Consider the following 22,415-nt stretch of genomic DNA (forward strand, 5'->3'; position numbering starts at 1 on the left):
AAGAATGTTAGAGTAGGATTGTTATCTCTAATTAAGAAGCCCAAGAAGGTTGAGAATAAGAAAGGCAGGAATCCAAACGAAGAATTTGACCAGCATAAAGAAACACTAATGTTCAAATTATGTTTTGAATTTGTTTGCAGAAAAGCATGGGTCTTTTATGAAAAGTAAATATTGTGAGTATGTATGAGTTAGACTTTGTGGGTTCTCTTATAACCACAGATGGCAGAAACAAGATGTAGCATGCCTTAGTAGCAATATTTATGTAAGTCTGAGGACAAAACACTTTTGAGGCAACCCTCTTTTGAAGAATGGTGCCATGCAAACTTGCCTCAATGTGCTGAGGGAAACAATGGTTTCTAAATAAAGGCTGTTTGTTTCTTCCATATATTTTTACGGTTAGTAAGACAGTGAGAATTATGGAAGGGATGGAGAGAGGGAGGGAGGGAGAGAGAGCAATGTTTCAGAAGTGAAAGGTTGCAAAAACTGTACAGAAGGTACATACTAATTCACTAATACAATACTGCAACTCAGGGAGAAAGGATACAGCCAACTCCCTACTTTTAGAATTCTTGCAAGCAGCTAATAGCACAGGAAATTGCATACAGAATACTGAATCTTTGGGCTGATCCTGTTTATTAACAGCTCAGAGCTTCCATACATTTACCTGAAAGTAAGCCCCACTTATTTCAGTTGAACAACTGCCAAGTAAGCTGAGCTTCAATAGCAACAGTTTAAGATAACTTCCATTTGTGCTCCAGGAAATGGCAGATTCAGGGCTTCTTTGAATATTTCATGCCATATAAGATGCAAATACTTTGCAAAGTCTCATGCACTCTTATAGCTTTACATATCAGGGTTCAAAGAAGCTCAGTGTGCCTGGGTCTGTCAAATCAACCCCATGTTGGAGAAGGAGATTCATTAAGTTCTGCTTTCCCAACCATCTGATGCATGTTCCAATGAAAGTAGTGATGCAACATTATCTAGTTAGGCAATTGTGCATGCAGAGGTTCACCAGGTCCAAAATCCATCTACAGTCACATTGAGAGATATACATGTAGAAGTCAGAGTGTTCAACTCAAAATTTCAGCATTAAACTGTGATTATTTTAAGTACATATTACTCCTCTGGTTTTGACAAGGTAGCATTTGTTCACATGGTTAAATATGAACTGTTGCTGCTTTCACACTAGAGTCACAAATAGTTAAATGATAGCAAATTATATTGTGTTTGTTATCAAACACACATACATGCACACACATATATATTGTTCTATGAATTGTTTTATGTAAATTTGTTAAGGTTCCTTATTTGTGACCAATACAATTAACTTGTAGATCTGCTTGATGTTGTTTGAGAAGAGTTGTTTGATTTGCTTTTGGTTTTGTTTGAAAATTCTATTGACAAGTTTTAATGTCATAAACAATACCAGCTATGGTAGATATCTGAAAGAGATATCTTTATTCAGAATAGAGCTGGAAGGGACTTTGCATGTCTTCTAGTCCAACCCCCTGCTCAAGCAGGAGAATAGAATAGAATAGAATAGAATAGAATAGAATAGAATAGAATAGAATAGAATAGAATAGAATAGAAGCTGGAAGTGACCTTGGAGCTCTTTTAGTCCAGCCCCCTGCTCAAGCAGGAGAACCTATACCATCTCAGATAAGTGACTGTCTAGCCTCTTTTTGAAAATCTCCAATGATGGAGCGTCCATGATTTCTGGAGGCAAGCTGTTCCATTGGTTAATTGTCCTTACTGTCAGGAAGTTTCTCCTTAATTCCAGGTTGCTTCTCTCCTTGATTAGTTTCCATCCATTGTTTCGTGGTTTGCCTTCTGTTGCTTTGGAAAATAAGTTGACTCCCTCTACTATGTGACAGCCCTTCAAATACCGGAATACTGCTATCATGTCACCCCTAGTTCTTCTTTTCTCTAGACTGGCCATACCCGATTCCTGCAACCGTTCTTCATATGTTTTTGTTTCCAGGCCCTTAATCATCTTTGTTGCTCTTTGCACTTTTTCCAAGTCTCAATATCTTTTTCGTAATGTGGTGACCAAAACTGAATATAGTATTCCAGGTGTGGTCATACTAATACTAATGTCTATGTTTATACAATCAAAGATTGTATTAGCTTTTTTGGCTGCTGCCGCACACTGCTAGCTCATGTTTAAGTGATTGTCTACTAGGACTCCAAGGTCCCTCTCACAATTAGTGTTTTGAGCCAGATTTCACCTAATCTACACTTGTACCTTTGGTTTTTCCTGCCTAGTTGCAAAACTTGCTTTTCTCCACATTAACTTTCATTTTGTTGGATAGGGCCCATTGTTCAAGTCTGTCAAGATCTTTTTGGATCCTGAGCTTGTCTTCTGGGGTTTTTTCTATTCTTGCCAGCTTAGTGTCATCTGCAAATTTGATGAGTTCCCCTTCTATTCCCTCATCCAAGTCATTTATGAAGATATTGAAGAGTAAGATGGAACCTTGTGGTACCCCACTGCTTATTTCTCTCCATGTAGCTGTAGCATCATTGAAGACTACTTGTTGACTACAATTTGTAAACCAGTTAAAAATCCATCTATTGGTGATGCTGTCTATCCCACATTTTTCTAGTTTACCAAGAAGTAGGTTATGGTCAAATGCCTTGCTGAAGTCTAAGTATACAATATCCACAGCATTTTGCTGGTCTACTGATTTAGTTACTCTGTCAGAATGAAAAGAATGAAATAAGATTGGTTTGGCATGATCTGTTTTTAACAAACCCGTGCTGGCTACTAGTTATAACTTTATTTATTTCTAGATTTTCACAGATCTGTTTTTTGATCTAAAAATTATCTTTTTTAGATTAAAGTGATATGTGAACCCAAATTTCACTCCCTGATCACATTCATTTGCTCAAACAATCGGGAGCTAAAGAGCTTAGGGCTTTCAAGGTAATACGCACTGGGATTATATTTTGAAATAATTTCTAGTTCTGTTTTGGTTGCTGCCCACTAAGCATCATGTGTTTCCTCCTTTGGTCAGCCTAGGAATACTAATTTCTTTGTGTTCAATTGCTAAGCGACATATGTATGCAGAAATTAAGCTGCTAAAGTTCTTGCATATTTGCATCATCTACCAAAACTTCACCAGTTAATCCTTACTAAGAATTCATATTTGTTATCAGCACAAGAACAATGCCAGAAAAGAATACTATTTCAGCAATCCCATTGCAGAGGTCTTCCATTTTAACCGCAACAATCAGGAATTTTCCTGACTTTGTGCTTACAACTTGGTCCCATGATTGAGCTACATTGTTCATCCAGATGCAGCAACTGGTGGCTTGCCAGAGATTCAATTCTCCAATATATTCTTCTAGCTTTCTTCTAAGCCTCTTCCCCACCTCCATCTGTTTTCGTGGTACACAGGGTCAAGTCTTTGAAGTTTCTTAGTTTTCGTCATGCAGTCAGCACGATTTCAGCCCTGCCCTCATTTCCGGGCCTGTACAAAAGTCCTCCTTATTGCCTTTCCCTCGACCACCCTGAATGAATGGATCGCTTCCAGAATTTGCCTTTCTCCATTAGTAATATGAATGATTTGCTGCTTCCTGTGTTAAAAAAAATTAAGCTTCCCAAACAATGTAGACAAAGCAAAAATTAAGCCACTACTTCCGGCAAGTCCATTGTCTTCTGAATCCTGTGTGCAGGTGCAGATTGTATGGATATTCCTTTATGAAGCATGCCAGAAATCAAGAACTAAAACATATGCCTGATATTATCAAAATAACAATAATGGAGTTAGCCTTTGGAATCCCTTTATATATTTTAGGCAGTTTGTTTCGAGTCAAACATGTAAAATCATATACAATATAACGACTTTAATCCCATGGCAAATATCATGGATCCAGTTTGCACTGAAATAAAAGCTGACTTCTTGTGGTATAAGTCTTTAAAAACTGTTATAAATATTGCAAAAAATCATAAAAGTTTACTTGTGTTTTAAATTGTATCCTAAAATATACAAAATGCTGTAAATACCTAAATATAGTATTTGATCTTCAACAGCTCTAGCTAGTCATAAAATGCAAAGCAATGTTAAGGTGGATCCCTTTGTCATGAATTCACTGTCTAGTTTCTAGATTGCTTAGTTATTGATTATCTTGATATAAATCTTATGCATGTAAAGTTTCTATTATACAAAGAATATTCTGGGGAGGTTAGATTATCTGGAATGTGTAAGAACTCTTGTTGATGCTGAAATCAAGGTGAAATGAAGGCACAGTCAACTGCCTTCATAGAATGAAGTTAGTAGTCAATGTTTATGAGACAATGATAACAATGTCTTTGTTGTGTTTCATAAACCTGTTATGAAGTCATTCCTATCTTCTAAAAGCATACATGATAAGATCTTCAGCAAGAGTCAAAAATCCTACTGTGATTGGGCTGCATGGCTTTTATCCTTATCTGTTTTCCTGTAAGGAGAGTAGCAGCAATGATATCCAGAGAAGGAGGGTCAAAATCAACAAGATGATGGCTGGATGGAAACCACACCTCTTTTTGAAAGTGCACCTTCAACATGGGCAGACCTTATGACATAATGATGTCCCTATCTTGCTGATTTTGATCAACCACAGTAGCAAATGCTGCTGAAAAGCAGCACAAGGAAAGTTTTTAGTCAAAGAAATAATGGTTCTGTGCCCATTGTGCACATCTTCCATTTCAGAGTGCAACTTCTGTACAATGCACTTTATTATATATTATTTTCAATAGGACAACAAGCTTTATAAATGACACCTATGTCAGACCCAGCGTGATACTTACCTTCCAAAGTCCAGAATGTTCCAGTTAACCCTGTGTTCCAGCCGAGTCCGGTAGCTTCGTGAGCTACATCGCCAACAGCGGCGGCCGAACGGGTCACATGAACATCCTATGTTGCCAGCACATAACCGGATGGAGGCTACATAGAAATGGAATATGGAGAAGCCGACTGCTGTTAAAACTGTTATGGCTTATGTTGCTGGAACCGTGACTCTGTGAATGATGGGAACTGGGACGCTGGGTCTGACAACACTTGGATACCGGGAGGGGGTATTATAGGAAGAGGTTGAGTGGGACATTAGGGATGAGAATGGCGTGAACGGAACGCATGGACTCAATGCAAGTTTTGAACATAAGTACTAGCTGGATCGGGGCGTGGACTCAATGCAAGGTTTGAACATAAGTACTAGCTGGATCGGGGCGTGGACTCAATGTAAGGTTTGAACATAAGTACTAGCTGGATCGGGGCGTAGGTAGGGTGGAGGACTATCACAAGGCAGGTATGGGGAGGGGGACAGGTGGATTCCAGATGACCAATTAACCGTCAATTGGGGTGTGTACTCTGGGTGTGGTGGAGGAATGTATTTAGGGCAATGAATGGAGCTTCGTTCCAGTGCTAACTTAGTTTCAACATAGTGAATAAAGCTTGTTGAATACTGCAACGTTCCTGTTTCCTGGCTTTTGCGAAGCGCGGTTAGGACGTTCTGTTAACCTATGGATATCAACTGAACAAAAAGGAGGAACTTTCCTATCCAATTGGAGTGGTTGCTGGTATTAGGTTTACAACTGTTTCCTAATAATTGCATCTAGGTGACATTATCAGAAACATGCTTTTGCCCTAGGAAGATTTATCCCAAAAAGGTATTCTGATTGTATTATGGGTTATGAGTCCCTAGGGATTGGGCGGCATATAAATTTTATTAATAAATAAATATTAATAGCTAGTGATACAGAAATATTTGGGGACATGGAAAATTACTAAGAAGGCATGTTGCTTTAAAAATAGAATTTTAACTTTGAATTGTCATTTGGGGTCACAAACCTATGATGTAGGATAAGAATAAGGAATGTACTTTTTTGTGTGAGACTTTTCTGAGAAGTAAGAACTAGTTTTATGTTCTAAATATAAGAATATCTGAAGCAAGCCAGAAGATCATGTAAACATACATTCCTGTTTATTCAACCAATGTTCTGTTAGCTTTCTGTTCTCTTAACAATAACAAATCTTGACAAAGCTAACCATGATGATTTCGGCAGCAGTTGGGTCACAATTCAGTTTTAAATAAAATGTATTGTTTCAGCTGCCTTGGCCACCAAAACATATGGAGACCTGTAAATTGCTTTAGCTATCTCTTATGCTATATTATAGGCATGGAGTCAGCATGAAAGTTTCACACCTTGTGACTCCTGCACTGCCAGAGGACCACTGAGATGTGTTCAGTGCTGAGAGATTGACATAGAAGCACAAAATGGGTTGTCTGAAACATTTGGATATTCTCCCATAGAGACAAATTTATAAGGCCTGGTTAGTAGATACATTGCAAGATAGAATAAACGAGATCCCAAATAATCTTTAATACTCTGCTGGGATCAAATGGAAAATTAATAATTCAGATAACAGGCCAAGAGACTGCAGGCTGCTCTGCTGCTGGTGGTTGAAGTAAATTCTGTTCCATCTGTTGTCTTGATTGCATGGTAGCATTTTGCTACAAATTATTTACAAATTAGTTATTGGTTTTGCAAAAAAAAGCTGCAACAAGGTATTTTGTAGACAGTGGAGTGTCCTGAGGTCGGAGACCTTTTCCACTAACAGGTGTGAGATCTTCAGCTTCTCTTTTAAAAAAAGAGAAACCTATAAACCTGACCAGAAAATGAATTGCACAGGAAAACGGTTAGATATAATAATTGACTTTCACAAGTCTAATTATACTTTTGTTTCCTCACTATTATATATCAGCAAATCGGGGAAGTGTTTGCCTGAGCCACTTCTGAATATTATATTCCTTCTCAGGACTTAAATAATATTTCAGCCCTATTTACCTGAGCAAGACAATCTCCCTTACTTTCTCAAACACAGCTATGGAAAAGGCTCACTTCCTAGTTCTTGCCAGATAAGACTTGGATCTGAAATTAGCCCACCATATCCAATCTAATGGAATGGGTAGATATTCTCAGAGAGAGGTGGTCCCTCAAATAATCTGGCCTCTTGCCCTATAGAGCTTTAATGAGGATAGTCAGTATCTTGAATTGCATCTGGAAAGAAAGTGCAATTCAATGCTAACACAGCAGTGATGTGATATGAAGTGCAAGGTTCCCCAGTTTCTGAGTGATTTATATGTTCAGTTGTGTATGAATACAGCCATTGTGAATTATAAACCACAGATTATGACTTGGTATTATGTGTGAATGGCTTTTTAAAAAAACAAATCACATTGAATATGATTTGGTATCTTTTAAACCATTTTTGCCTGTATTTTTGCTTCTATATTGAATGTGTATATTTAGAGGACTTATCTTGAGAGCATACAAATGATATACTTGATAGAGCACCTAGAACAGTATTATTATAAAAATGTTATCAGCAAACATGTTAATTTGGTTGTTAGTGACTCATTACAAAAAGAACCATATTTGAACTTTTATATAACAGTTCTAAAATGGGAATTATTCTTTTGTTCAAGGGTGAAAAGTTTACTCGTAAGGTCCAGCTCTACTGAGAAGGTACGCCTTACCCTTACTCTTATTAATGCTAGCTGGAATGACAAAGAATATAAAGGTTCCAGTCCAACATTTAAGGGCCACCGTTTATTTCTACCTATTGTAGGAGGATTTCCAAAATTCTATTAACAAAGGCTATGATTGAATGGAAACTCCAAATAATGACAGAAAGTTTATATTTAGATTCCTGGAGTAATACCTTCATACTGCTAATGTAATGATTTTCCATATTTCAACAATGACTGAAATAATAGACATTCATATTCTTCAACAATAAGTATTAATTATGGAGTAAGAGATGATATTTTTAAAAATGAATCATTTGTGGGAACATTATCATCATGCCAGAGCAACTGGATAATACACTGGTGCTTTGTGATGTCACTGCTACCGTAGAAACGATTAGTCTACACTGGGCATACACTAGATATGAGCAGGAGAGCTTAGAAAGCTGAGAGAAGAGACAACATCTTGAGTCTGGCAGGGTCATCAGAAAAGCTCAGCTTCAAAACAGCAAAATGTATACCCGTAGTAATGGACAGGAAAAAAGAAATCGACAAGCAGAGCCTCATCCTTGTGGAAGCAAAAGTTTAGAACAAATAATTTCAATGGATGATTGTGCCAAACTTATTATTGACAGTGCATTATTGAAGATTCAGCAGCAGCTAATGAAAAAAGCAAAACAAGGTGGACCTTGTATGTCAAATAATCCTTCACTTGGCTACAAACGTCAGGAATCCAATTACGAGAAGACAGGGATGACCATGGGTGTCACTATCCCTAACTTTAGCCCTTCAAAAAGAGGAGGGGGGTGGCAGGAAGCTCAGTACCAAGAATCAAGAAAAGAAGATATTTCAAGCATCCTTACATCAACCATCCAGAAGGTCATGCGTGAAGCTGTTTCTAATGTAGACAACAATAGCAACAACATGAATAGAAGTCTTCGGCAAGCCCCTCCTCCTGAAAGCAAACCTCAGAGAATAAAGGCTACTTCAAAACTACCCAGTGGTTCACTGGATATGTATGGCAACATGGACCGTATGAATATGCTGGATATTGACCAGCTGGTGAAATCTATGACTAAACTGTGTCTTTTAGATACTGGAGGCAATGGCTCAAATTTAGGCAGTGGAGACACATCACATAAACAATATAATGGTTCATCTCAAAATTTAGGAGGACCAAGAACAGCTGCTTTAATCAGATCTAATATGAGACAAGGTGGCACGAATGGAGTTATAGTAACTAATCAGAATGGTGAAAATGGTTCTTTGAACAAAGAACTGCAGGCTGTCCTCCAGTGGATGGTGGCTTCTCATTTCAATGTGCCCAACCTGACATTCTTAAATGACAGAGAAGGAGAACTGGCTGACCTTCCACAACTGGCTCAGAAAGCAACCCAAAAGGGCTACAGTGTGGGAGAAATTCTTCAGAAAGTAATGAGGTACCTTGAAATAACAGAGATGGAGGAGGCAATGGGGAAAAGGCCTCAGTGTGGACTGATCCGCTGGCTACATGCCAACTTGTAAAAGCCAACTCTTCCCTCTCACAGTGATGCAACATAGTACAGGCACCTTCAACCACATTTACCTAGTGGATCTGATAACCACAGTATGGCTGCCAGCAACAACATATTGACTTCAACAGTTCAGTCACATGGCAGCTCAGCAAGATCACCAATAAAAAACTTTTTTTTAAAATGTGAATTTAGGAGAAAGAGTCTTATTTTATTATTAGTCCAACATCATTAAGAAATAAGAACCTGGAAATGTATATTTGTGAAGTTGGATATGTTCTTTTGATATATTACTTTGATCTCTCTGATTATAATCTAATACAGCAGAAACCATTAACTTCATGTTTGCTCACTATAGCATGTAAGTGCAATATAGCAACCTAAAATAATTTGGTAGATTTATGCTAAGAAAAGCTGCAGTGTATACATCAAATGACATTGTAGGGGGTTAAAAAAGTCAAAAGTGGCAGCTATATCTAGAGTTCCCACTCTTTTTTATGAGTATCATACATAAAGACCATATAAAAAAGAGGTGGATTTTTGATTGTGCCCTTACAGGTCCCATCTTGCCTTTTTTGGTCCCCTCTGTAGAAGCCCTTGTAGACATTTTTCTGAAGAAAACAAAAGACAGCTATTTTTTTTAAAGTCCCAACCTTTTTTAGAGAGTTAACATAGGTGCAGGTTGTACAATTCATTCCAAATTGAATAATATCTACCCAAATAATCAAAATTACATGCATGTAAAAAAAAAACCAGGCACAGATTAAATGCCCAAGAATTTACTATTTGGACTTCCTAACCTAACTTTATTCATGTATGAAGAAGCTCTAAATAAATAATAGGGTTATTCTGAATGTTAGAGAAGCTAGACATCTGTGTCATTGGCATCATTGAAACTTATGGATGTGTTCGTTAAAAACACACTTATAATCTATTTATAACGGATGGAAACTAATCAAGGAGAGAAGCAACCTAGAACTAAGGGGTACTTCCTGACAATTAGAATAATTAACCAGTGGAACAACCTGCCTCCAGAAGCGGTGAATGCTCCAACACTGGAAGTTTTTAAGAAGAGACTGGACAGCCATCTGTCCAAAATGGTATAGGATTTCCTGCCTGAGCAGGGGGTTGGACTCGATGACCTCCAAGGTCCCTTCCAAGTTTATTATTATATTATATTAATTATTATATTATATTATATTATTATAATAGTATATTATATTATTATAGTATAGTATAGTACAGTACTGTACTATACTATACTATACTATACTATACTATACTATACTATACTATACTATTATTATATTATATTATATTATATTATATTATATGCTCTAACACTCTGTTTCTCAACCTTAATAGCTTGAAGATGCATGGATTTCAATTCCCATAATTGCCCAGCCAGCATGTCCACCCATCTTCAAGTTGCCAAGATTTAGAAACACTATTCTAACACAGTGGCATGGAAAGACAAAATCATACAATCATACAAACTCTAAAGTTTCTGATTGTGAGATTTAAGTTTAAGCACAAATGGAACGTGGCTGTGTGTACAAGAAAAAGCCTATATCTGGAATATCACTCCCAGCCAGATAGGAAAATGAGTTTACAGTAGAGTATGTAGTGAGGCAATATTAGCAATAGTGCTAAAAAATGTTCTGGAATCTTACATAGCTTACCCCTCCCATCAGTTTTGTTATCCTAATATCATAAATTAGAAGTAAATACATTTTACATTTAAAAAATGAAACTGAACTCGTATCCTTTTTCAAAAACAGCAATGCAAAGTCACTTCTGGGACTGAATATAGCTGTAGTAAGAAACAGAGAGTGATTAACATTTTCCCATTCATTCTTCCTCCATTCTTACTTGCTCTGAAGAAGGATAAAGATACTTTTTCTATCTTCTATTCATCTGTTTTTCTGTATTCTTATTTATTTATTTATTTATGAGACTTATATACCGCTTCCCCCACTAGCCACACTCTATCAATAGTTTTGTTTTTCCTCTTCCCAAAACCTTGTTTTAAAAATAGTATGAAAATAGTTTTAGCTCAGGTAAAAAAAATTGCTGATGACATATAATTATTTCCTCAAATGGATACAAAGGAAGAACAGATTTTTTTCCTTCTAAAGGAGTAGAACTGCCAAAGAAATTCATGAGAATTCTCTGGGTGGCTGCCATCCACCTTTCACAGCATTTGAAGTGATTGTCCCATAGTGCTTAAACTAAGCCTTGGCCTTTGCTTAGTTAGTATTAAAGATAAGGTTCTCCCAAATATTCAGAGGGATCTTCAACTTTATTAATACTTTAGATGATTCTGCCATTTGTAATAATTGCTATACCTCAGTCATCAAAGCTACAGTACTAGCAACGAAAAATTATGAGCAATGTATGGATGTGAGAAAAAGCATGTATTGTATCTTTGTTCATTTAGAGAAAGTCTATTATAAACTGAATGGGCTCGAATTATGCATCACCTGGCATGAATAAGGAGTTGATGGTTTGTGTTAAATATGATAAGAATGGTATATGATGGAAGTAAGGCATGTGTGAGAATAAATGGAATATAGTTAGTTCTCACTGACCACAATTCACAAGAGCAACATTGCCTTTAAGCATGACATCACAGGTCCACATTAATTTATGTCAGTTCTGGCTGCAGTTATTAAGCAAATCACAGCAGGCTGTTATGTGCAACGCCATGATTTGCAACTTCCTGCCAGCTTCCCCATTGACCCTGCTTGTCAAAAGCCAACAGAGAAGGTTACAAGTGGTGATCATGTGAGCACAGGATGCTGTAACTGTGCACCAGTTGCCAAGTACCTGACTTGTGATCACACAACCATAGGGACACTATGATGGCTGCAACTTTGAAGACTGTTCCTAAATCTAATTTTTTTAGTGCCATTGTAACTTTGAAAAGTCCCTGAATGAATGGTTGGTAAGTGTGGGCTACTTGTAATGGTAAATGTTTCAACAAATTGAACAAGCAATAATACAGAGAATGTGATATCCCTTGGTTATTTTATATGTTTATACTTATGTTTATGTATAAATGTTGATTTTGAGGTGTGTTTGTTGGAGATGTGAATAGGAATGGACTTATACTTTCATATAAAATGATACTATGTGTAGAAATCAAATGTTTCACATAGAATGCAATGAGAAATATTGACCTGAAAATTAATGCACAAAAGACCAAAACACTTGTGTCAGAGAAAGCAGTTGGAGTGAATCGTTACAAACTATACATTTTCTAGAAGAAGGAGATTAGTTGGTATGCTTTAATATAGCATCTTGGCAGGGGAATCCTGGGAACCTACATATCTTTAAGTTAACAAGGTTGAGAAACACTGCCTTAAAATAGAATGCTTACCAAAGATGGGGAAATGAATGAAGAGATTTTAAGATGTGAAAATGTTCTGTGAGGGCAAAGTCAGAAGCACAGGGCCTGAGACCAGACTGATCCATTGCAAAAACAATGCATCACTGTCAACTGTTTCTCCCACCCAAGAACAAATGGCCCTCAGCCTGTCATGATAAATGGACAGGATAAAGAAATGTCAGAGTTGAAACTTGGTCCTGTATATATAAAGCTTGAGTCTCAGAGTCTGCTATTGCTGCCTTTCTTTGTACAATCTCAGACTTTCCTAGAAATAAAATTAAGAGCTTATCAAGAGCTGGGTGTCTTCTATTTCCACATTGGACTGGTGAAGTCTGACATGCTGATGGAAAGGTTGTAATATATGGTCTATTGCAAGGAATTAATGTTTATTGAAGGAAGCAAAAATAGCTATGTAAGAGGTTTCATGTCTACTTTTTAATATGAAAGTAAGACCCAGGTGTCAAGCTACGAACCCTGCTGCCTTTAGGACAGCAGCGTGCTTGTAACTTGCCAACAGAGGGGGGAGGAAGGGAAGAGAGCTTTGAATCCACAGGTGTTCTTTATCAGTGTGACACCTAAAGCTGCTGAAGAATTGTGCTGGCGAAACTAAAGTGTGTTCTCAGAATAATTATTAGAAGATGTATTGGACAATGTAATCTGTACTGTCAGAGAGAGGTGGGAAAAGTTTCATTCTTTTAATTAACTGCTTCCTGCTGTTTCCTTAGAGCTAGCTTCCCTTTGACCCTAGCGGTTTGATTCTGCTCAATAAAAGTAATCATTAGAAGTTTGCAATGGCTCTGATGTTTTGCTTGGTTGGGCTTTTCAGCCTGGGGTTGACACTAAGCTAACTCTCTAAACAAATTAAATATCATTGAGGGGTCCTGAGGCCCTACGCCTGGCTGGAAGCCTCCAGGGAAGTGGTGAAGACTCAGGAGAAGATGCCTGAAATGGAGAAGTTGGCTGGAGCCGCCTCAGGATTGATCAGTGGAACTCCAGCTGGAGCTGAGGGTGATTTTGTAACCCCACCAGCCTCAACCCAGTCCAAGCAGCAAGTTGAATGGAGGGAGCCAACCCCAGAGCGGATGGGGGGAGTGGCAGCGTTCAACTGGCCCGAGTTGGAGAGATGGAGAGAGGAGTTGCAGAGAACTGTCAAAGCTGAGTTCCAATCGTATGCCCCCAGCCCGAAGGAGCCAAGGGGACGGAGTGGTGGGGAGATCTGAAGACTCAGAAGGAATGGCATCCAGATACCACTACCTGCCAAGGTGTGGCAGCCAGTCAGTGGAGCACCTGAGGCAGCAGTTCAGCAGCCTGGAGGTCCGTAGAGGAGGGTTGGTCTCACAGATGGATACCAGATCCCGAGGAGGTTCAGCCCCAACCCTGAGGCTGACGCTGATCCGTTCACCCCAGCACTCAGTGGGAGCAGCAACTGTGATGACAGGGGGAGCAATTAGCTTGCTGCCTGGGCTACCTTCTATACCAGTGGTTCTCAACCTTTTTAATGCCGCGACCCCCAACCGGTCATAAGTCGAGGACTACTCAACTGGTCGTAAGTCGAGGACTACTCAACTGGTGCAGAATGGGACTTTTGGTGGGCTCAGCAGGGCAGAGACAGCCTGGACAATTCCTATTGGCTTTTGAAAGCCAATAGAATTAGAATCTATTCAAGAGAGTCTATTCTATTGGCTTTCAAAAGCCAATAGAATAAAAGGGAGTAGCACAGTTAAGGAAAAGGGAAAAAAATGGTGGACTGCATTGTTTGGCGACCCCCGTGAAATGGTCGTTTGACCCCAAATGGGGTCCCAACCCACAGGTTGAGAACCACTGTTCTATACTGAGACCCAGTCTGGGGTGGAGAGCCTATAGCCTGCTATCAGCACCTGCTTTACTGCTTGGGGAAGTGGGTTGGCAACCCCCACTGAGGCACAGGTACGGAGCACAGCAAGGGAGGTATCCAGACCGTGGGGCATGGCTGCAGTGGCCTCAGCCAGCACCAGCACCCAGGCCACCTCCACCACCAACTGCTGAGGGCAATGTTCAATGGGAGCTCAGAAAAGCTGGCGTTTTTCCTAAATCAAGTCTGGACCCACCTAGATTGGCACAGAGATGATTACCTTGATGATGTGGCCTGGTGAATGTTGTTGTGGTTAACCTCAAAGGGGAAGCAGCAGAATGGGTAATCATCTTCCATGACAAAGGTGCCCCTAAGCTGGGGGATCCAGATGCTTTCCTCTGTGGCCTCAGAGCCTAATTTGGGGACCCTGCAGACCCAGCGGGTGGAGCTGGAAGTCTGGAGGGTCAAGCAGGGGGCAAGACCTGTAGTTGAGTACATTCAAGACTTCAGGCAGATCAAGGGGAGGCTGAGGCACTGGCCAGAATAGCTCCTGATCCAGTACTTTCAAAAAGGGCTGAGTCGTGACCTATTCCATCTGTGTCTAGTATGAGGGATCCCAAATCGGCTTGGGGGCTGATACCAGCTAGTCACCATTGTGGACCTGGACCTGGCAGTGTACAAGGGCAGTGGGGGTATCAGCCCATGCCTGAAGAAAGTCCAAGAGAAGCGTCTCTTGGGGAGAAAGCAATTGGCAGCAGTGACCCTGACACCTGCAAGGCTGGCCAAGCGTGTGCCCGTTATGTGCTTCTGCTGCAGCCATGAGGGCCACCAAGCTGCAATGTGCCCAGCGCTGACGCCCCAGATGACTCCTGTGCCCCTGACTCCCTCAAAGCCAAAGAAGCCACCCAAAAAGGGAAAGAAGAAGTCACAGGTGGCAACTCAGGTCGTTGAGGACTCCCCTCTCAAGAGTGAAGGGGATGGAACTCCGACCAAAGAGGAACTGCCGATGGTCCTTTATGATAGCAAAATGATGATCCTATGGTGAGTGATGATGACCCTTGAGGGTGGGCATCAAGGCATCTCCCTCAGGGGTGAGGGGAATGGCTAAAGCCCTTGTGGACTCAGGTTGCTCTCATTGCCTAATTAGTCAGGTGATGGTGCAGACGTTGGGCTTGTACATGCGGAAACATAAAAAACCCATAAAGTTCAAACAGGTTGATGGCTCACTAATAAGGAGCAGGGCTGCTTCCCATCTGACTGAGCCAGTTCAACTGGAATTAGGGGAGCACCAGGAGATCATTTGCTTCATGGTCACCCCAAAGATGGCAGAGCGCATGATCCTGGATGTGGCTTGGCTAGCCAAGTGGGGACACTGAATCTATTGGGAGAGAGCCATGAGGCAGATGATCATGGGGAAACTGGCCCTGAGCCCACACGAAAGAAGGGAGGAGCAGCCCAAGAAGTTGGTGGTGGTGGTGAAGAGAACTCCTGAACGCAGCAAGAGAGCGTCAAAAGAAGGGGAGAGACTGCAATCCATCCCGAGGGAGTACTGAGACCTTTGGAAAGATTCAGTGAGAAGGAACGTGACATCCTCCCCCCCATTGCCCCATGGACTGTGCCATAGAGATCCTACCTGGAGCAAAACTCCCCAAACCAAAGATGTATTCTTTGACTCCATTATTTAATATGAAAATAAGAGTCAAGTGTCAAGCTACAAACCTTACTGCCTTTAGGACTGCAGCGTGCTTCTAACTTGCCAACAGAGGGGGAGGAAGGGAAGAGAGATTTGAATTTACAGGTGTTCTTTACCAGCGTGAGACCCAAAGCTGCTGAAGAATTGTGTTGGTGAAACTAAAGTCTGTTCTCATAACAATTACTAGAAGATGTATTAGACAATGTGACCTGTACTTTCAGAGAGGGGTGGGAAAGGTCTCATTCTTTTAATTAACTGCTTCTCCCTTAGAGCTAGCTTCCCTTTGACCTTGCTGGTTTGATTCTGCTCAATAAAAGTAATCATTTAAAGTTTGCAATGGTTTGATGTTTTGCTTGGTTGGGCATTTCAGCTGGGGGTTGACACCAGGTATGGCAGACAAAAATATAAAAATATGCTGAACACAATGGAAATGTGATACTTAAGCCAGCCCTCTCCAACCCCTGGGCCATGGCTCACTACTGGGCTGCGGCTTGTTTGAAACTGAGCTGTGCAAACGATGGGCAAGCACGTGTGTGTGAGGCTCCACTTGTGTGAGTGGAGGGCACTCGTGTGCATAGCTCCATTCATGCAAATGGAGCTTCATGTACAAATATTCTCTGCACACATGAGTGGAGTTTTGTGCATGAGTGGAAATGTTCACTGCACAAACACTCCTCCGCTCAAGCACAAAGTTCCATTTATGTGAGTGGCTGGCGCATGCACCCACCAATTGCACCAATGGAGCTGTGCACGCACCCAAATGCTGTCATTCACACACTCCATCCTGTGTCAGGCCAGGCCAGCAAGGTGGAAGGGTTGGGGACTATTGACTTAAGCAGTGTATGTATTAAAAACAAGAAAAGATAGGGTCAAATACAAATGTACATTAAGTATATGTATATTAAATGGAATGAGTGACCAATCATAAATGAAAAAAATCAGATTTCATTTGGCCCTAAATTTAAATACATTTGTAGCTACTGTAAGAGTCCAATAATTAAATATAAACATTTTATTAATTAATAATTTATTAATTATTATTAAAATAGTTTTACTAGTGCTTTAAGGCAGCAAATACAGTGAGTGGAGGGACCTTGTGCTCATGTGTGAAGCTCCACATGTAGAAGCAGAGGGTGCTTAAGTGGAGAACGCTTGTGCTCGTGCACAAAGCTCCCCTCATGCAAGTTTCGTGTGCAAGTGCAAAGTGGAGCTTTGCATGTGTGTGCTTGCCCATCTCTCATGCAGCCCAGTTTCAAACAGGCTGTGGCACGGTCGTGGGTCATGGCCCAGGGGTTCGAGGGACCTGCTTTAAGGAATTGACTTGCCTTGAAGAGTATAGAAGGATATGGAATGGCTAGCCAAGTGGTATGCAACTGCCTGTTTTGTAGAATAAGAGAGTTGGAAGATCAGTGCCAAGCTCCATCAAATTCAAATGACCCAGACAGATGGTTGTCTAGTTTCTCTCTGGGTGATTGATACTACTGTCAAATCACTTTTACAGTAAAGAAAGTTTCTCCCCGTTCCCCCCAATTTGGAATCCACATTTCTGTAATGTAAATAAATTATTCCATGTCCTATACTTTGGAACAATTAATTGGATGGAGGTGAATTCAGGACACGGTGTTCTTGATATCCCTTTCAAGGTACGTCTACATAATGGTAAGGCTTCACAATAGCAAATGTTTCTTGGATTATAGTGCAAATAACACATCTCCAGCAATATCTCACTATTCTTATGGCTGTCACAGCAATCAACATTCTGTATTTTTCAGGAGCAATCAAAACAGGAAATATTTGCATTTGATATTTGCATCCTTCCAAAGAAATAAATAACTTTGACCAATTGGCCTTATCCAATTTCAATGTGGAGAAAAGCAAAGTCTTACATTTAGGCAGGAAAAACCAAAGGCATAAATACAGATTGGGCGAGACCTGGTTTAAAAACCATAACTGTGAGATTATTATAATTATTATAATTAGTCACCTTCTTTTTTAACTTACACCTCTATACAGAATTTTAAATCCTGTCCTGTTTACTTCCTGCATTCCCAACATATTCTTGTGAAGTAGCATCTGCAAATGTAATTAACATTCTGTTTACTCTGTTCTCTTAATATACTACTGCAGATTAGCAATCATGCAATGAAGGTCATCCAAATTTAATACTTTTCACATTTTTTTTCATATTGCCCTTTCATTATGGAATAGTTGTAGTTCCTATGCAAATATATAGACTTTACATTGTTTCACTGTGCATTTGAAACATAGAAATGGAACACACCCAGAATTTAAAAAGATCTGACTGATTTCATGTCTGTGCAAGCTCTATTTTATTTCTGAGACTTCCATCAATAAGGGTATCATGTGCTGAATCAAAACATATTTTTCCCTAGTAATAATACATTTATTCTTGTTCTCTACAGAGCTCAGAGTGTTATTCTGACACTAATTTAGCATTTTGGAAGACCAGAGTTGTTTAGAATAAATGAAAGGAGGTTGGTAATCTCTTCCTGCATCTGATCCAAATGTACACAGATAATATGTACCTTGTATGAATTCCAGAAAGGAATCCTGTCTACAATAGGATCTATGACTCACCCTAACTTTAAAATTTAGCAAGGAAATATTCCCCATTTTAAAGACTTTTGGGGAAGTAATGGAAAACCACAATAAAATGCCTGCTTTCAACCATATTCTAGTCCATTCTGAGCAAACAGAACTAAAGCCTGCTTTCCAGCAAACACAAAAAGACTGTTTTGGAACAAAAAGTAAGTGTAGCTCATAGTTTAGCATAAACACTCTGAACAGCGTATTCTTTCATGTAACAATTCAAATATTTCATTATTAGCATTGTCCATCTATTGGATGAAAGAAATCTTTTTTTGACATGGGTTTTATCATAAGCTGTTTATTCAATTTGGAAAAAACATGAGTGCATACTCTATTTTATTCATTTCATTTCTATGCAGCCCATTCCCAAAGGCTAAGATACTTTAACAGAAGAAAGGTCATGGAAGGAAAATGCTTCTATGTCTTCATTTTTAGATCTTTAGATCCAATGGAAAAAGTTCTCATATATGTCTTAAGAGCCTTCTGAACAATACCACAGAGAAATATGTGTAATATTTTACAAAACTATGTGCAATTATTTTATTTTTAAGAATTGAACTGGATCGGTGCTAAATGCTTTACAGTATTAGTCACAAATGTTTGCACTTATTTACATAATCCACAGTCCTATGATTAGTGGGAGAAACACAACACAGTGAAAAAAAAAAGGCAAATAAGAACCTAATAGGAAATAATTGATCATAACCTGAGGAAATGTCTTTTTCCAAGAGTTTTTACCCAACCTATTTGATCCAGCAGGTTGGGCATGCTGCAAATCCCATCAACTAAAGGTTGTTGACTGGCAGGAATTAGAAGACAGCCTTCTCTGTTGTAGCCCCTGCTTTGTACAATACAGTATTTCCCCCTCAGATTAGAATGACTCCAATCCTGTTGGCCTTTTGCAAGGCTTTAAGAATTTGGCTATGTACTCAAGGCTGAGGCTCTGAATGTGTTAAGGGCCGTTTGTTGACTAAAGTGATAGTTGGCTAACTATCTTGGATACTGTATATATTTATTTTTGGATCTTTTATTGTTTTAAAATAACTGTTTTATAGTTTTATAATTGTAAACAGAAGAGATAGGTGGCTATAAAAATTGACTGAATTAATAAATAAAATTATTTCAGCCTGCAGAGTTGAATTTTGCCTGGCTTTAAATTTGAAAAAAAAAAGGCTCAGTTGTTGTTTTTAACAAGCAGAAGCTATCTTGAAAAGCTGCAAAGCTAATCATGTTTAAAAATAGGATAGCGGTCAAAGTATTCTAGTTTCTAAACTATCCACAAAAATGAAACTCCATTCAATGTATTTTACTATCTGAAACAAAGCAATTAATAAATAACGGATACATTTCTATTCCGTATTTTCTATGTTAGCTCAAAACAGGATAGAAGGGATCTTTCCAAATGTTACTTATACAGCCAAAGGTATTTAGCATGTCTCAAGCTGGCAGTTACAACTAAGACCCCATTCTTTTGTATTTGCATATGATACTGCACAAGGGGCTGGACTTGTATTGAATACTGCATCCAGTTTTGGTCACCACAATGTAAAAAAGATGTTGAGACTCTAGAAAGAGTACAGAGAAGAGCAACAAAGATGATTAGGAGACTGGAGGCTAAAACATATAAGGAATGGTTGCTGGAATTGGTTATGTCTAGTTTAATGAAGAGAAGGACAAGGGGGGACATGATAGCACTGTTCCAATATCTCAGGGGCTGCCACAACAAAGAGGGAGTCAAGTTATTCTCCAAAGCATTTGAAGGCAGGACAAGAAGCAATGGATGGAAACTAATCAAGGGAGAGAAGCAACCTAGAACTAAGGAGAAATTTCCTAACAGTTAGAACAATTAATCAGTGGAACAACCTGCCTCCAGAAGTTGTGAATGGTCCAACACTGGAAGTTTTTAAGAAGAGACTGGACAGCCATTTGTCTGAAATGGTATAGGGTTTCCTGCCTGAGCCGTGGGTTGGACTACATGACCTCCAAGGTCCCTTCCATCATCATCATCATCATCATCATCATTATTATTATTATTATTATTATTTTGATCTATGTTGGTGGTCATGACTGCCATCTTGATTTTTTTTTAACCTCCCACAGATGTCTCTGTCTACAACAATTCTATGAGTAAGTTTGGGCTAAGGGAGAACAATTGGTCCAATGAGTTCTATGGTCAAAAGTTTCTTTAATCCAAATCCAATCCCTTAAGAATTATATATACCACACAGACCTTCAAACAGTGCCTCAATTTCAAATTAAGGTCCTTAGTAGATATTGTCAGACTTTAAACATGAACAGTCATGGGTTTAATAGAACATTTATTGCAGGTCAGCAAATATCAACTATCCTCAGATAGCCAAAAACAGCTCCCCAAATCAAAAGATTTGTGATGGGTCCCACAGATTAATATTTGTTGTGGTGACTGTACAGTTTCTCCATCTCTGCTATCCAAAGTGTCATTTACTTTGCTTAATGATAAGGCTGAAATAGTGCTTAATCTTCCTATTCAAACATTTCCCCAGTTTTATCTTTACAAGCTATCATTTGTCTTTCAGGTCAAAACATACAACTAAGTATAAGATAAATAACAGCTTTATGGGAAAGGGAGAGGGAGGTAGGAGTTAATCACGAAAACTACAGAAGGACAAGGTTAGAAAATCCAATTATTTTTTTAAAAGTGTACTCCTGATGATTCAGGCTCTGTTTTTATCAGTGCTTTGCAGCTGCTATTAAAGCATAGCAACTGGGAAGATCTGTTTCACAATCTCTTTAGTCATAGAAGAAATCACTTTAGTTAGAGAAGAAATATATAGTTACCAATGAAACAATCTTCTTATAACTGGGAATAATTAATGAATCTGTTAAAACATTGTTTCCTTGTCAAAAAAGGAGCTATTTCAGTATATATGTGTAGTGTGTGCATGCATGTGGGGAACAGGCTCAGGCATTTTGTATTTGGGCATCTATGATACATTGTGAGGGTTTGTTATTGTCTCTAGTCTATATTCTCTCCTGTTGCTGTCATGTTGACTTGCTGGACTTAAAGGGGGGGGGGGAGGTGGATGAAAATAGCATGGGTGCCAGCAATTGTCTGGGCAGCCTGCTGTTCCACATAAGCATCAAGAGTATCATTGGAATTAGTTCCAACTTGCAGCTGGCAACTACTTTGGCTGGCAACCCAGTTTTTATTTGTTAAGCAGTTCTGTAGGTGATTGGGTCTCTTTTGATCAGATGGGAATGCTGCTGTTTGCACCAAAAAAAACAATATACTCTAGGACAGTGTTTCTCAACCTTGACAATTTTAAGGCATGTGGACTTCAACTCCCAGAATTCCACAGCCAGCAAAGCCTTAAAATTGTCAAGGTTGAGAAACACTGCTCTAGGAAAACAGGCAGAGTACAGCTTCTTGAATTTTCCCAACTCTTTTATTAGCAGTGGTCATACGAAACATTTGTATTTTCTTCTTGTAACAAAGGTATATGTTGTGCATGCATGTAAGTTGAATACTGTGTTTGTACATGCGCAATAAAATGCAAAGTACAGATATGCTCTTTTTGATGCCATTTGTAAGCATGTCACCAAGTTTCTGGCTTCCCTTATTGATTTTGCTTGTCAGAAATCCCCTGGGAAATTAGTGATCACATGACCCTGGAATGCTGCAACCATTGTAAATACATGCTGGTTGCCAAGCGCCTGAATTTTAACATATAACATATGATGGGGACACTGCAACAGTTGTGAATTAGTTGTAAATCACTTTTTTCAGCACTGTCATAATTTTGAAAGATCGTTAAACAAATGGTTGTAAGTTGAGGACTACCTGTTCTACACCATCAAGACATAGGCTCCACTTCTTTCATATATGATTAT

The 22,415-nt window shown here is 39.2% G+C and overlaps 1 protein-coding gene across 1 annotated transcript; it reads left to right on the forward strand.

The window, feature by feature from the left end:
• Positions 1-7,933: 7,933 nt before the first annotated feature.
• LOC120305317 (A-kinase anchor protein 4-like) lies at positions 7,934-9,210 on the forward strand. The gene has a single exon (XM_039336986.1). The coding sequence runs from the start codon at positions 8,023-8,025 to the stop codon at positions 9,031-9,033; it is 1,011 nt and encodes a 336-aa protein (XP_039192920.1). The 5' UTR covers positions 7,934-8,022; the 3' UTR covers positions 9,034-9,210.
• The last annotated feature ends 13,205 nt before the right edge of the window (positions 9,211-22,415 follow it).

Source organism: Crotalus tigris, unplaced genomic scaffold (genome assembly GCF_016545835.1).
Source record: "Crotalus tigris isolate CLP2741 ecotype Arizona unplaced genomic scaffold, ASM1654583v1 scf7180000017667.1391209, whole genome shotgun sequence".
NCBI lineage: Eukaryota > Metazoa > Chordata > Lepidosauria > Squamata > Viperidae > Crotalus > Crotalus tigris.